Source organism: Aythya marila (assembly GCF_965140915.1).
Source record: "Aythya marila genome assembly, chromosome: 1".
Lineage (NCBI taxonomy): Eukaryota > Metazoa > Chordata > Aves > Anseriformes > Anatidae > Aythya > Aythya marila.
Window position 1 is genome coordinate 138,512,370 of NC_139042.1, and position 13,820 is coordinate 138,526,189.

The window sequence follows — 13,820 nt, forward strand, 5'->3', positions numbered from 1 at the left end:
TGCTGCTCCTGCAGCCCCTCAGTCTGTATGCACTCCTTCTAAGTAGATACAATGACTACAACTACAATTTGCATTTCTCTTCCTCAATTGTGCATGTTTCTTCTTCTTCTGACACCGAAACTTCCCAAAGGGACCATGTGCGCTTGTGGTGGTAGTGCCATGGTAAGTGTCCTTCAAGGACTTGGTGTAGTCTTCCTGGGAGAGGTTTTGTGGAAAAGGAATAACCAGGCACAACCCGCCAGTAATGGGCACTTGAAAGGATGGCTCTGTTGTTTATGTTTTCTCAATCCTTAGGCAATCTGTCAGCCAAGGAGACCTAGACAGGCCCACACCAACTGCTCTATGGCCTCCTTGCCCATACCAATTAACCCTTTGTCTGTAAAGAGCTTAATGATTTCTGCACAGAAAGGATGCGGGTACCAAGAATCTCCATTGCACTGAAGATTTTCAGTGTGGTCCCAAAAGATGACAGAATGGTGCCCTTTTCAACAAGGGAATGGAAGGTGATTGCCCTGTCATCTGGTACTGTGCCTGCTTGTAAATCTCAGCCATGGCTGTCCCCTGTGCAATCATCCATGTTGATGCATTCCTTAATGCTGCCAAGAGGCAAGAACTGCTGCCTTGCAGGGGCACACGCTTCCTCAGCATGAACTTCCCAGTGAAATTGGCTTTGGACAAAGACAATAAGCAGTGCCACATTGGTGTCAACCTTCTGTATGCAGCTGGACAGCAGGCAAAAAAGAGTCCAAATCTAATGGACATCTCAGAGACAAATAAAACACAGGAGCTCTGATCTCACGAAGATATCTGATATGATGTATACATCCTCAGGGATGCATAGAGGTTAGGATCGTTCAGGGCAGAAAGGCAAGGTACAACTAGCAAAAAAGTCTATATCTAAGTGAGCAATAAATCCTGGAAAAAAATAGAAACATAGTTCCAAATGGTGACAAGACAAAATCCTTCAATTTCTTCAAAACAGCTTTAGTCCAACAGAATGAATTCATACAGAACAGAATGAAAGTCTGGGGGCAGCATGATGTAACGTTACATCAGACTTTCTCAAAAAAATCCTGAATTTATAATTTCACAAAGTTATGACTTAAGTCATACTGGGATCAATTTTTCTTTGTTGTTTAACACCCTGCATGGATTACAGGTTATGGAAGTTTTTCCTATCTAATGGAACAGTGGTAAGGATCAGGATTTTGACATTACAAGCTGTAGTAGGCATAGCTGTGTAGTAAACCACTGGCAGGTGAGAGAGGCAACACTTCCTGGGTTTTACACAAATCTGTCAAAATATAATCTAGTAATTTAACAGTACAGAAAACATTACCATTGCTTGTACTCTTACAAGCATGCATTTCTAGCTAAAGAAATATTACATATATCTTTGCTTAGCTGCGCTGTACATCCCTTTGAACTCTTTATAGCTATATAAATCTGCATATCAATTAATGGGCTTCTATATTGTATAAATCCAGTTCTTGTTTTTAAACTCAAAAGTAATCAATGACAGACAATGTTATTAAGTTTTACGCCATAGGCAAATGTGTGAAGACTTCTTCTCTTAGGTATCAAATCCAATTTATACTCAAAGACTATGGCTCATGTAATCTACAGGGAATTTTAGGCAGGAGGAAATACTCAACAACCTTACAGCAAATATTTACCACTTCACCACTTTTGGCGCATTTGGTTACCACAGCATTTTAAATGTGTATCTGTTCAGTGAAATCATTCTCAGTTGTAGTTACCAGGGATAAAAAATTATCATCAGTCCAAAAAACAAGATCCTCAGGCACACACACCAAATAAAAACAACAGTTGGAGAATCTCCCCCAAAACTGTACTGAAACTTCAAACTTAGCAGCTTTAGAAAATATTTTCCAATGCAGATGATGTTCGGTTAATTCTAACTGAAGGATGAGCAAGAAAGAAAAACATTCCTAAAGTCTTTTCTCAGATCTATAAAGGTAGTTCCTCCTGAAATTATTGAGAGCTACACAGCATTCAAGATCAAGCACTATGAGATACCACAGTTTCTTGAAGATGCTAATATATTATTCATCATCATACTGCTTACATTTACCCATGCAAAACGCCCGCAGGATCAGGCTCTCCCACACATAAAAATGTTTAACTAGGTAAGACATTTCTCACCAACTGAAATGATAAAGCTCTAACTCAGGGTTCAAAACCAAACCCACTTCCCTCACTGTTTCATACATGCACACACTAAAAAACAACAACAGAAAGGTTTGGTGTATTACACACTAGAAACCATAGACTTCTGTAGTGTGGTCTCTGTGAGCTTACATGATGATTCTCAGATCAAAAATAAAATTATGTAACACCCCCTGACCTCAAACAGTATTGTCTATATTCATCATAATTACTCATGGGTTTTCTCTCCACTTATTTGGAGCCTGCTCATCCATGCCTTTACTAAATGGTTCTGGGTCAATCTGACTTGATGGAAAGCATATAAAATGAGGAATAAAAAGCAATGGATAACTTTTAAAAGATAAGAAGTATGTTTAAATAGAGTACCAGGCTTCACAGTGAAGTTATGGCTTTCGTGTCCTTAAAAGTCAGATCTGCCTTACTATTTTAAACTAGAAACAATCTCAAGTCAAAAATCCCACATTACAAATTAGATTTTATTGCTTTCCTTGTTGTTGTTGTTTGTTTGTTTGTTTTTTGTTTGTTTTAATAGCAGTAAACCAATTTGAAGTTTTTTTTTTTTTTTTCCATTCACTAACATAAACATCTTCTCTGAATAGAGAAATAACCTACATTGTTAGTAGCTGCTTACCTATAAAAATGTAACATAATTTCCTCACAGTTAGCCTGGAACATAATAAGCTAGTGTATCCCTTTAAGTGCTGAATAATGAATTTTCACCAGAATCACAGAATCACAGAATTTCTAGGTTGGAAGAGACCTCAAGATCATCGAGTCCAACCTCTGACCTAACACAAACAGTCCCCACTAAACCATTTCCCTAAGCTCTACATTTAAACGTCTTTTGAAGACTTCCAGGGATGGTGACTCCACCACTTCCCTGGGCAGCCTGTTCCAATGCCTCACAACCCTTTCAGTGAAGAAGTTCTTCCTAACATCTAACCTAAAACTCCCCTGGCTCAACTTAAGCCCATTCCCCCTTGTCCTGTCACCAGGCACGTGGGAGAACAGGCCAACCCCCACCTCGCTACAGCCTCCAGTGCTCTTATTTTTGTATGATAACTATTTGAGCAGGATCAGCCTGAAATGCTGAAGAAGTTGTCTTTTCCTTTGTGGCTGTGATCTTGCACAGTAACTGCTTCTCCTGTTGAGGCTTGACTGAGCAAGGGGAAAGCTCCTGCTTGCTGCACAGAAAAAGCACAAGCAGCTCCACTGTACCTGTGCTGCCCAGCATAACTACAGCACAGGAGACACAAATCTCCTTGGGACTGAAATCAAACACTGTCTTCCTCCCCTAATTTACCTTCAAAAAATCCCTACAGATTCACACTCCTCTCAAGTCAACTCCTTCTGCATGCATCTCTTACTGAGTCTTGCTTCTCCCCCAGTGGTAGATGGGCCAGGGAAATTTCATTTTCTCTTTCTAAAAACTTTCAGAGGCTGATGATGGAAAGGATACACAGTTCAGGGATGTCAAGCACACCTCACACCTAGGTAAGGAATATCTATTTTTTCTAGGTATATCATACTGTAATAGTATGATATACCTAGATATAATGCAATGCAACATTAGGGTTCAAGTGAAAAAAGAAACACCAGAAAAATGAAATGGTTAACAATCAACATGCAAAAACAGGCATCCCTTGCTAGTCAAGTATTTGTTCATAATAAGTGAAAGGTCGGCATTTATGTCAGAGAAAGAATGAAGCCAAGAGGCTAAAATATAGCTTTCCTTAGAAGGGGCACTAGTCTCCCTATGTTTTCCTTAATAGAAACAGCATGACAAATGACACATCATGAAACAGCATTTATTTACTTCTATTTTACCAGGACATTTATGAATGCCTGATTGAGCTGGATCAATTTGTGCTTACCAACGATGCCTTTTTTTTTTTTTTTTTTTTAATTTTCAGTTACCAGAACATCCCTTGAAATTTAGTGTTTTAGATAGTTTGAATGATAGCTGTGGAGTATAAAAATAACATAGGTAGCTGTTTGGGAAAAGAAAAATCTGAAAAAGGGCTTTTTACATTTCACATTCAAAGGTGTAGCAAATTGATATGGTTGCAGATTTAAGTTAGATAAAGTCATATGAGAAGGTTTTATTTAAAGGAAAAAAAAAATAAACAAACCAAAACCTGACAACATTAAACAAATGGAAAAATTTTATCAGAGAATGTGACGAATTATTATTCACCTGAAGACTTTAAATTAAGCCTGGATATATTTCTAAAAGGCATATTCTTATTTACACAATAAATATAGGCCTGCGATGACAGCATGTGACAGCATGATATTTTTTCACTATTACTAAGTCTGAGATCTCTAGATGTTCACAGAAGTCCAATTTGGCTTTAAAACCTACAGCTCTACAAAAAAAAAGGCATGTAACACACCCTTCCCTCCCCTCTCTCAACAAAAAAAGTGCAGGATGATCCTTCTGAAAAAAAATAATAATAGTATTTCTTTCTTCTATCTTTCTTTCTGTTGAAGAAATTTCTCCCAGATTTTTACTTTCCTATTGGTAAAGGCATCCCAAGATGCACGGAATAGTCAACCACTCTATAAACAGAAAAATTGAGTTGGATCATGTAATAAGCTACTTCCTCCATTTTCCTATCACTATTACTTTTAGAATTAATTCTTTTAGCATCTTTACATCCCAAGTAAGATGTAAAAAAGATTTCACATAACCCTACAGTGCCTGGCACAAGAGTAGGAAATGTACTAATTGTACTTCCATTTATGACATTTTAATCCTACCTATAATGATGATGCTTGTTCCAAAGACAATTCCACAATTTTTATATTACTTGTGGTCCATATCATTTACATAAGTCCACTGTTCACAAGTCCTTTTTAACATACTCAAAATGACGCATCAACCAAGATGATGTTGGAAAAGCTGAGGTTCTGCCAGTGCATTACAGCTATTTGTAACCAGTGATATCATACATACACAGATACATGTATGAGATACGACATGCAACAAAGACATGCACCAAGGAACTACCAGCAGTAATTACACATTTCCTTAGCCGATCTTTTTAAAATACTTGCAACATCCATCTTCCTTTTAATTTAATCTTCAACAAACATCTCATTTGGGGGAGAGGAAAATCCTATTGGTTACTTAAATCTGCATTAGTGGACTGCAATGGCAACTCCACATTTGCAAGTACATGCTCTTGCAAAGGCAGCTTTGCATACATTTTTGTACTATTCATCATGGAAACAAAAAGCAAAGATCAGATGGATCTCACTGTATTTGGAGAACCCCAACCATCACAGGTAAGTCACTGCAGGTCTGTTTGCAGTGGTATTGCAAGGGAACACAGTGACACAACAGATTCACCAGAACACAGTACCTGGTCAGTAGTGGGAATCGACTCCCATCTACGCTTCAGCAAGTACAGAGATTTCCGGCTCATGATTTTGAATCTGCTTTAGAGGTTTTTCACACTCAAGAAAAAGGCTTCTCCCAAACGAGTGTTAAGAACCTTATTTCTGATTCCTCTGCTTCATGGCTATAGACGGCAGAGCTCTCCGATGTATGGAAGTTTTGCAAGCTGCAAGGTTCAGACCGGTTTCGCCAAAGCTTCCTCTGTTTCTTTAAAGTGTCTGTCTCCTTATAGTACCACGACAAAGAGAATCGGGTGAGATAGTGAAAAGCCTAGCTTTCACTGACGAATTACCTCGTAGAAGCATGAAGTAGGTAGACAACACCAGACGCACTCAATCTGAAAATAGCTGTTGCTTAGGAACTGGAGTGGTAAAACGCAGCACCTCAGATACATAATTGAGAGCTTTTATATTTAAAGAGAATTAAAAACACTGAACCTCTCTGTTTCTCTCCCGATCATCATCCTTTTATATTGCTGGAAGAATGATCACTCGATTCCACTGAATCCTGGGGCTACGCCTACATCTTCAGCAAGCCAAACAAGGCTTGATGACAGAGCAACAAACAACTCCCATGAATTCAAGGTCCCTCATAAAAATGTCTGCACAAAGTGTATTGTGGATCACACCTAAAATGTCTTAGAAATATTAAGTGTTACATTTTAGTAGAATAATTAAAATATAGTTTACCTATTTTGTCTGGAGGGATAACGTGCCAAGAATTAATTCTAGCACTCATATTTTCTTGTAACACATACTAATATTAGAAATAAGTATGGTATTTTCCCCTCACACAAGTTAGATGATACAGTTTTACACACTGCATGTGTATGTTTGAGAGAGCTTTATTTAGATGGGTTAAACATTCCCAAACAGTTAGATTTTTTTTTTTAATTTGGAATTCTACTTTGGAAGTTTCTTTCCTAGATCTTAATTGGTATTGATTTTAAAAATTAAGCTTGGAACATAATAAAATTCACTTTGCACTTCCTTCATGCTATCAAATCCAGAGAATAAGTTCTGCACATGAAGCATTTACAGCAGGAATTCTTATCTTCAGAAATCACAAAATGAAGGAAAAAATGAAGAGGTAGGTACCCAGGAATTCATCTACTTGTTATAAGTCAGTATGTAATTCACTCTAGTTACAGCAGCTTTAAAAGCAAAAATTATTCTAACAGAAAAGGAAACCTACAATGTACATAGATATATACACTTATGTGTATAATCTACAATGGACTGAGTGAGGTTCTTGTGTGGAAGTTAGGAGCAAGTTAAACACTATAAAGACAGCCTTTTACTTGTCCTATTTACATCCTATTGAATTGCAGATGCTTCACAGTAGACAAACTCCTGTAAAAAGAAATTTCCATAAGCCTAAGAATATTTCATTTGACATCCAGTGCTACCTGTAACTACTTCACTTTGCTTTTAACTCCCGCAAGCAGAAAAGCAACATATCTTCTAAGTGGTTCATTAAGAAATATGATGTGCACTGTAGTAGTTTCCTTTTATGTTTCAAGCACAATGAATAGAAAATCTACTAGTTCTAAAAATAAATAAATAAATAAATTCCAATCTTGATGGAATTTAGTTTTATTTTATGGTAAACCAGTGGTTCCATTTCCTTTTCTTTCAAGTGACATTGCTTACACACACACACAGGTGGCTTCATAAGATCCATCTTCCCACTTTCTTCACTTCATACATGTAAGATTTAAAGGATCATGGAAGACTAATAAACTGGCTCGCAAGTACACAAGCCAAAAACCCTCTCCTTCCCTCTTGCTACTTGGCCATCCACTGGCCAAAAGACCTCTGCTTCCAAGTCTCATTTCCTTGCTGAAGTAAAGCCGCGCAGATCTACGGAAACATCACAAGCAATCATGTGGTGCAGGAAACTGCTAGTCCATCTTTAAAGAATTGATGTCTGAGTGTATCCACCATATTACTCATTGTAATTTTGAAACAAGACCTTATTTAACAAAGGGTAAATTTATTTTTTTTTAAAGGATACAAATTGGAAACAATGCAACTGAATCACAGAAGTATTAAAAACAAACAAATTTTATATTGTATGTGAAAATCCAATCTTCCTTATTTTTTTCCTAAATTTTCAAGGAATTAAGTTTAACACTGTCCCTATCAGTTTTCAAAAACATGTAAAGAATCTGAGGCTACAGTGCAACAAACTAGATTTCTTTCTTCTCCCTAATGAAACTTTTCTTCATTATTTCCTGTGACAGGGCACTAGGATATAACATTATACACAGCTTGGGTCATTTTATTTTCCCACCTTATTCAAGTTTCCTTAACATTTCTGTGGTACAAATTGGTATTTACAATGTTTCTGCCAAGATTTATGATGTTTAGCTTTCTAGAAGCATTGCAGAGCACCTATACACACAAAAAAAAAACAAAAACAAAAAAAAAAAAAACAACAAACAACAACAACAGATTGCTTAAAGAAAGAACTTGATCTAAACTTTGTATTTTTTTAAAGATAGATTCTATTCTCTATCAAAGAGACCACATGTATGCAGTTTATCTCCTGTTTTGAAGGTACACAATCTGAGGAGTTGAAATATTTTTTTGTGCATTTTGTTAAAAAAAATAAAATAAAACCAAAAGACATTCAGCATAAGGAAAAAACAATCAACTGGAAACTTCTACATGAAAATCTGATACAGAGATTTCTAGAAAAACATTTTTAAAACTATGACTGTATTCTCCAGGAAGTTCAAACTACTGCAGGTTGACCTGCAGGGAATGCCAAAGAACTTTTCTTATCCCATTAGCCCTGAACTTTTTCTATTTTATTTTATTTTTTTTAATACAAAATGGTAGAGGAGTATCTAGGATATCACACAGGGAAGGAACAAAACCATACTCAGTCAGACTGAGCAAATCTTAAAAGTTTGTATAGAGCTATCTATCTTCTAACAAGTATCTCCTCCCCTGCCTCCACTGAAATCCAGAGGACTCCACCTGTATTTGTTTAGTAACCAGTTATTTCATTTTGACCAACTACAGCTTTCTCTCACAGTGCCCAACAAATGGTTTTATATGCAGATGGCATTTACAGCATTTGCATATGCAGAGTGAATGTCTATGTGACTATTTCCCTCCTTGTTCTTAGAAGTGGGTGAAAGAAAGAATCCAGGCCAGTAGTTCTCTGGAACCCTTCTTGGAAGAAATCAGCCTCATCAGAACAAATAACAAATTCTTCAGCAACTGTTTCATCCTGTGAGCTCAGTTTTTTTTTTTTTGTTTGTATTTTGTTTTTTGTTTTTGTTTTTGTTTTTCAGAAAACACAAAAGGGATCCATTAAACAGTACAACTTTCCTGCAGAAAGATATCTTTTTGATGGTCAAATTCATCTATTTTTATCTTTTAATTTAAAATCTATTTAAATCAGATTGATACCACTTACCTAAATCCCTTTCTCTACTGTTTATATTAGATAGCTTTAAACCTTCAAAAATGTCTACCCAACCAACCAACAAATAAAAACAAAACAAAACAAAAAAACAACCAACCAACCAAAAAAGAACAAGAACATCAAAGCATTTTTCAATCATGAAGGCACTGATGTAGAACGTACAAAAACATACCCATATTTTCATATACATTAAAAAAAAAAAAAAAAAAAAAATCAGATGAAGACTTGTAATAATGTTAGAAAAGTTTAAGCCATCATAGGGCTCCTTCAAGTGATCACTTCTACTCAACAGTAGTCTAGGAGTCTAATTTACCTTCCAATCTTTGGACTAGAAGGACACAATATAATGAACTAGTATATTAGATGAGGCCAGAGAGATTAAGTATTGAACAGTTCTCCACTTACTAGATAGGATTTCTGAAATTCCTAAATTTCCATTGAAAACTAGCTTCTTTCTGTTTTTTATATTTTTGAAATGGCAGATATTGACACCTGGAAAATCAGAACTGCAACACATCTTAAACTGTTTAATGGAATAATAAACATCCTGCAAATTTCAAGATGGATTTGAAAAAAAAAATGCAAGGCAGAAACTTGGAAAACAGAAAAAAATGTAGAATTCAACAATAATAAGGCTAAAAAAGCAAAAGGACAACTTAACAAATGAGTTCTGCATTGGAAATAGTAAATCTTGTCCATTAAGGAAACAAGCAACAGCTTTGTTATTGACATACAGTATTTTCTCATTAAAAAAAGCAGTTCCTCCAGTGATTTTTGCAAGGGGGAGTATGAAGGATACTTCAAGAACTAACCTACTGAAATTAAGGTCGCAAATAGCAGGTAGCTTCACAGTAACAGAGCCTGTTTATTTAGACTTAGATGTTCACATTTGTATAAAAATCTTTCAGCTGAAGGAAAAGAAAATCTGAAATACAGAAAGGCTAATAGTGTATTTATATCATTTCAGCACCAGATGGGAGAGACTGCTTTTTCTAAACAGGAAAATTCCTGAGCATCACATTAGTAGCAATGACTCCTCTGCAGTAATTCTTATTCTACAGAAAACTTAAAAATGTATAATGCCATTAACCCTACTAGCGTAACTTCCCTTCAGAGATGAGTCAACAGCAAACCATGAGCTACAGAATATTCCCCCACATGCTTGTACAGTTTCAACACCACTAATCCCTCTATTATTGAACAAGATAGGAGGGCCATCTGAGTTTTACCAGTTTGTTGGGCTAAAAAAAACCACACACATGTTATTTGAGATTGCTTTTCTTGATATACTGGAGATACATGGAGAAAGCAGAGTAAGTGATTTTTCAATACATCTAATCTGTCTTTCTGCTACAGAAAGAAACTTCTTTCTGTTGCAATATTCTGCTCTGCTGAGATCACCTGTTTGGATTATAGCTCAAAAATTATAATAATGAAAGCTGTCATGGTTTTATGATTTCTTTCTATGGTTCAATCCTACGAATATTAATAAGATGAACAATTTTGCCAAACATAGACAGAAAACCTGCTTAAATACCAAAAAGAAACACAAAATATTGAGCTACTGACCTGTGATCCTCTGGGTCCTCGTTTGTGATCCCATTCAGAATGTCCCATGAGCTTTAAAAAGAAAAGAAAACACAGGTAAGTGATAAATCACACTGACTGGCTTTAAATGAAACATTCATGCTCTAAATCAATTACAATTTGTCCTTGGAAAAACAAACAAACAGGTTTTCTTTCACGATTTACTTCACACAGCTTTTAGCTTCATCATGAGTGTTACTATAACTTTGTCAGACTATAACTGCAGTCAGAGCCAAATCACACCTAGCATCATCTTGAGCACAACACTGCTCATGCCAATAACATTCCCACTATTGAATTAATTAGACAAGTGTTTATGATTGAACTGGCAGAAGGAGAGATGACATATCAACAATGAGATCACCAAAACCAGTGGACATTTGATGAAGCAGCAATGCATTTTTTATACCCAGCATGAAAGTCACTGAGAGCTTTAATTTTGTCACACCACTGAATTTTTCTAGAACTTCTCAAGGTAATAAAAGAGTAGAGGTACATTCCCTACAGGAAAACATGTCAGGGTCATTGCATAAAAGAAGAAAGCAAGAGACAGTTTAGAGATGGTGGGTTGATTCTTGTGGAAATTAAGATTTGTGATGGCATGCAGCTCCTCAAATTAAAGAGAGGTATTAATTATATTCAATTTCAGCTCTCAAATCCTCTGCCCAACCCCACAACAGGCTGTGTTGTGAGAAGTTCTCAGGCATTGGATTGCATAGCACTCAACTCACATGAGTCTGGCACGTACGCAGCTGGCTGAGAGCCAATCAGGCTCAAGGACACGATGCCCTTGAGCGATGGGGAAAGTCCCTAAGGCGGGACGGTGGCTAAAAGAAGGAGGAACTACCTGAAAAGAGCGGGAAATGTTAGCCAATCCTGAGCTTAGTTTTTGCAATATGTATGAGTTGATTATGTTCGAACTAGATAAAAGGCGACTGAGCTATCCATTAAAGTTGAAGTTCATTGTTCACTCATATTGAGCGTCTGTGTCTTCCTTCCGTCGACAACACATAGCTGGACCAATCTATAGAAAAAAGAATTTGTCTTTCTCTATCTTTTTCTACTGTACTTCATAATTGTATACTAAGACAGGTGCTCACTCTCTTACTCTAAGCAACATACAATTTGCATACAACAGCTCTTTTCATATGTGCCAAGGCAGAGCAAAAGAAGAGGAGAGAGAGAATACCCAGTAGGCTTCATGACTGTTTTATGTATCCACAGGTTATATGCAAACATGAACAGCTGACAATGAAGATATTATCAGACCTGCTGAAAAAGCATGGAAGCACCAGCAAGTGCCCAGGAAGAGCTGCCACACAGCCTGAGCCACACAGTGCCCAAGTCCTGCCTCTTAGCACTCTGTTGACGTGCATGACAGCTTATGAGCTGACTGTTTTACAGCTACTTGGGGATCTCAGTAATGTTTTCCTTACTCATACAAGTATAGCTTAATACAAATACAAAATTAGGATGATAAAAACAGGAGGGTTAATGTGACACGCAGTGACTTACAGTCATAAGCATTTTCTTGTGTGTCCTTCCCCCCAGCACACCTTCCTAAAAGAAGCATCTTCTCCCAGATTAGAGTTATGAAAGGAGATTTACAGCCTATGCTTATTGTGAAACATCCTTTCAAGACACTCATCCCAGGACTAAAGAGACTGAAACTACTTTGAAAAAAAAGGGGGAGGGGGGAGGCACAGACATCTCATATGAAATCTGTATTTTCTCCCTCCATCAACCGTTCCTTTTCTTTTTTTCTGTAAATTGTTACTTATGATTACTCACCCCCACAACTGGAGACAAACCACACATGCAGGTAAGCATCAAAGATCAGAAATGTCACACTTTTTTTTTAAAAACAAACAAACAAACAAACAAACTGATACAGCCTTATGAGTGACATTCTCATTTTACTGCAATTACTTTCCTTTCCCATATCCTGTTGACGGAAATACTGGCTGTGCCAGGTTTCCCTGTTTGTTTCTCCATATTGTTATGTTTGCTCATTACTGTATTAAACACAACTTTGATGTTTATGAAAGCTGGCCTCTCAGTAAATAACCATTGCGCAAAAGCTACAAAGAGATGCATCTAGCAAAAGCTGTATGCCTCACAGAACCTTTGCCAAAATCTTCGTACTTATTCTTCCTCCCTGTCTCCTGCACCTCTGTAACAAGAAAACCTCTTCTGTGTTAACTACTCAGCCCCTACACCTTGAGGAGAAGTGGTGCCCTACAGACCTCTGGCACATACCACACCCTCGAAACCTGAGGTAGCATGAGACCCCACTGCACTGGTTTTCATGCTCCCAGCTCTGCTGAGTCCACAGTTCACTGAAGAGCAAAGAACTGCTGTCAACAAAACTAAGCAATGCAGTTAAGAGTCAAGCTTGGAGTAACCATTCCCATTAGAGGAAGTGGACCAAATGTAAGGCAGCTTCCCATCCAGCCAGTCCCAGGAAACCGGGCTGATGTATCAGGGGATGTTACTTGTGCTCACCACCAATTCTCAAGCCCAAACCCAGTCCTCTGAAACATACCATCTCCTCTAGGCATGGTTCACCCACCCTGGTCCTCAGTTACTGCCCAGTGCTTTGCATCATCCCAGGAGTGCCATCCCACATTTCCCTGGCCCCATGGGCAGCCCCTGCTCTGCCCCGCTGCTCCTCATCCTATGCTTCTTATAGGGGCCTTTTGTCAGAGGTCAGATATGGCAGCAGCAGCTAATGTTACAGGAAAAAACGAGTCCAAAAGCCATAATAATTAGCCCTTTAGTCCTTTCTCCACCTTTCAGCATTTAACTATCAAATCCAATTACTGAAAAGAGGCCAAAGTCATCAATGAAGCAACCAGTTGTAAACTCATCAGGACCAATGGAGTGAGCCCTTGCTTATTCTGGCAATGAATCTGGCACCACTTTATTAGAAAACTGCTAACTCTTCATAGCAAATGACACAAGCCACATTTCATTTAATTTCCTTACAAATGTGCCTTTGTGGAATCAGACGTGCTTGTATATTTGTTGATGGATGCATTGCCCCTAGTGTAAAAGAATTTCAACATCATTGTTCTGTCTTTGCATGTCATGTACTGTGCCAGTATGCTCTACTGAATTAATCCTGTGGTTTTTACCTGCTAAAGTAGTGAACTAAAGGAAGTAGAAGAGGAGTTATATGGCACTATGAGACTTTGTC

The 13,820-nt window shown here is 37.5% G+C and overlaps 1 protein-coding gene across 2 annotated transcripts in view; it reads right to left on the reverse strand.

The window, feature by feature from the left end:
- Positions 1–13,820, reverse strand: part of PDE3A (phosphodiesterase 3A) — a 274,527-nt gene that overhangs the window by 100,156 nt on the left and 160,551 nt on the right. For both annotated transcript variants that reach the window (XM_082784838.1, XM_082784839.1), the window contains exon 2: positions 10,604–10,654. In XM_082784838.1, the coding sequence (XP_082640964.1) occupies positions 10,604–10,654 (51 nt within the window). The remainder of the gene's footprint in view (positions 1–10,603; positions 10,655–13,820) is intronic.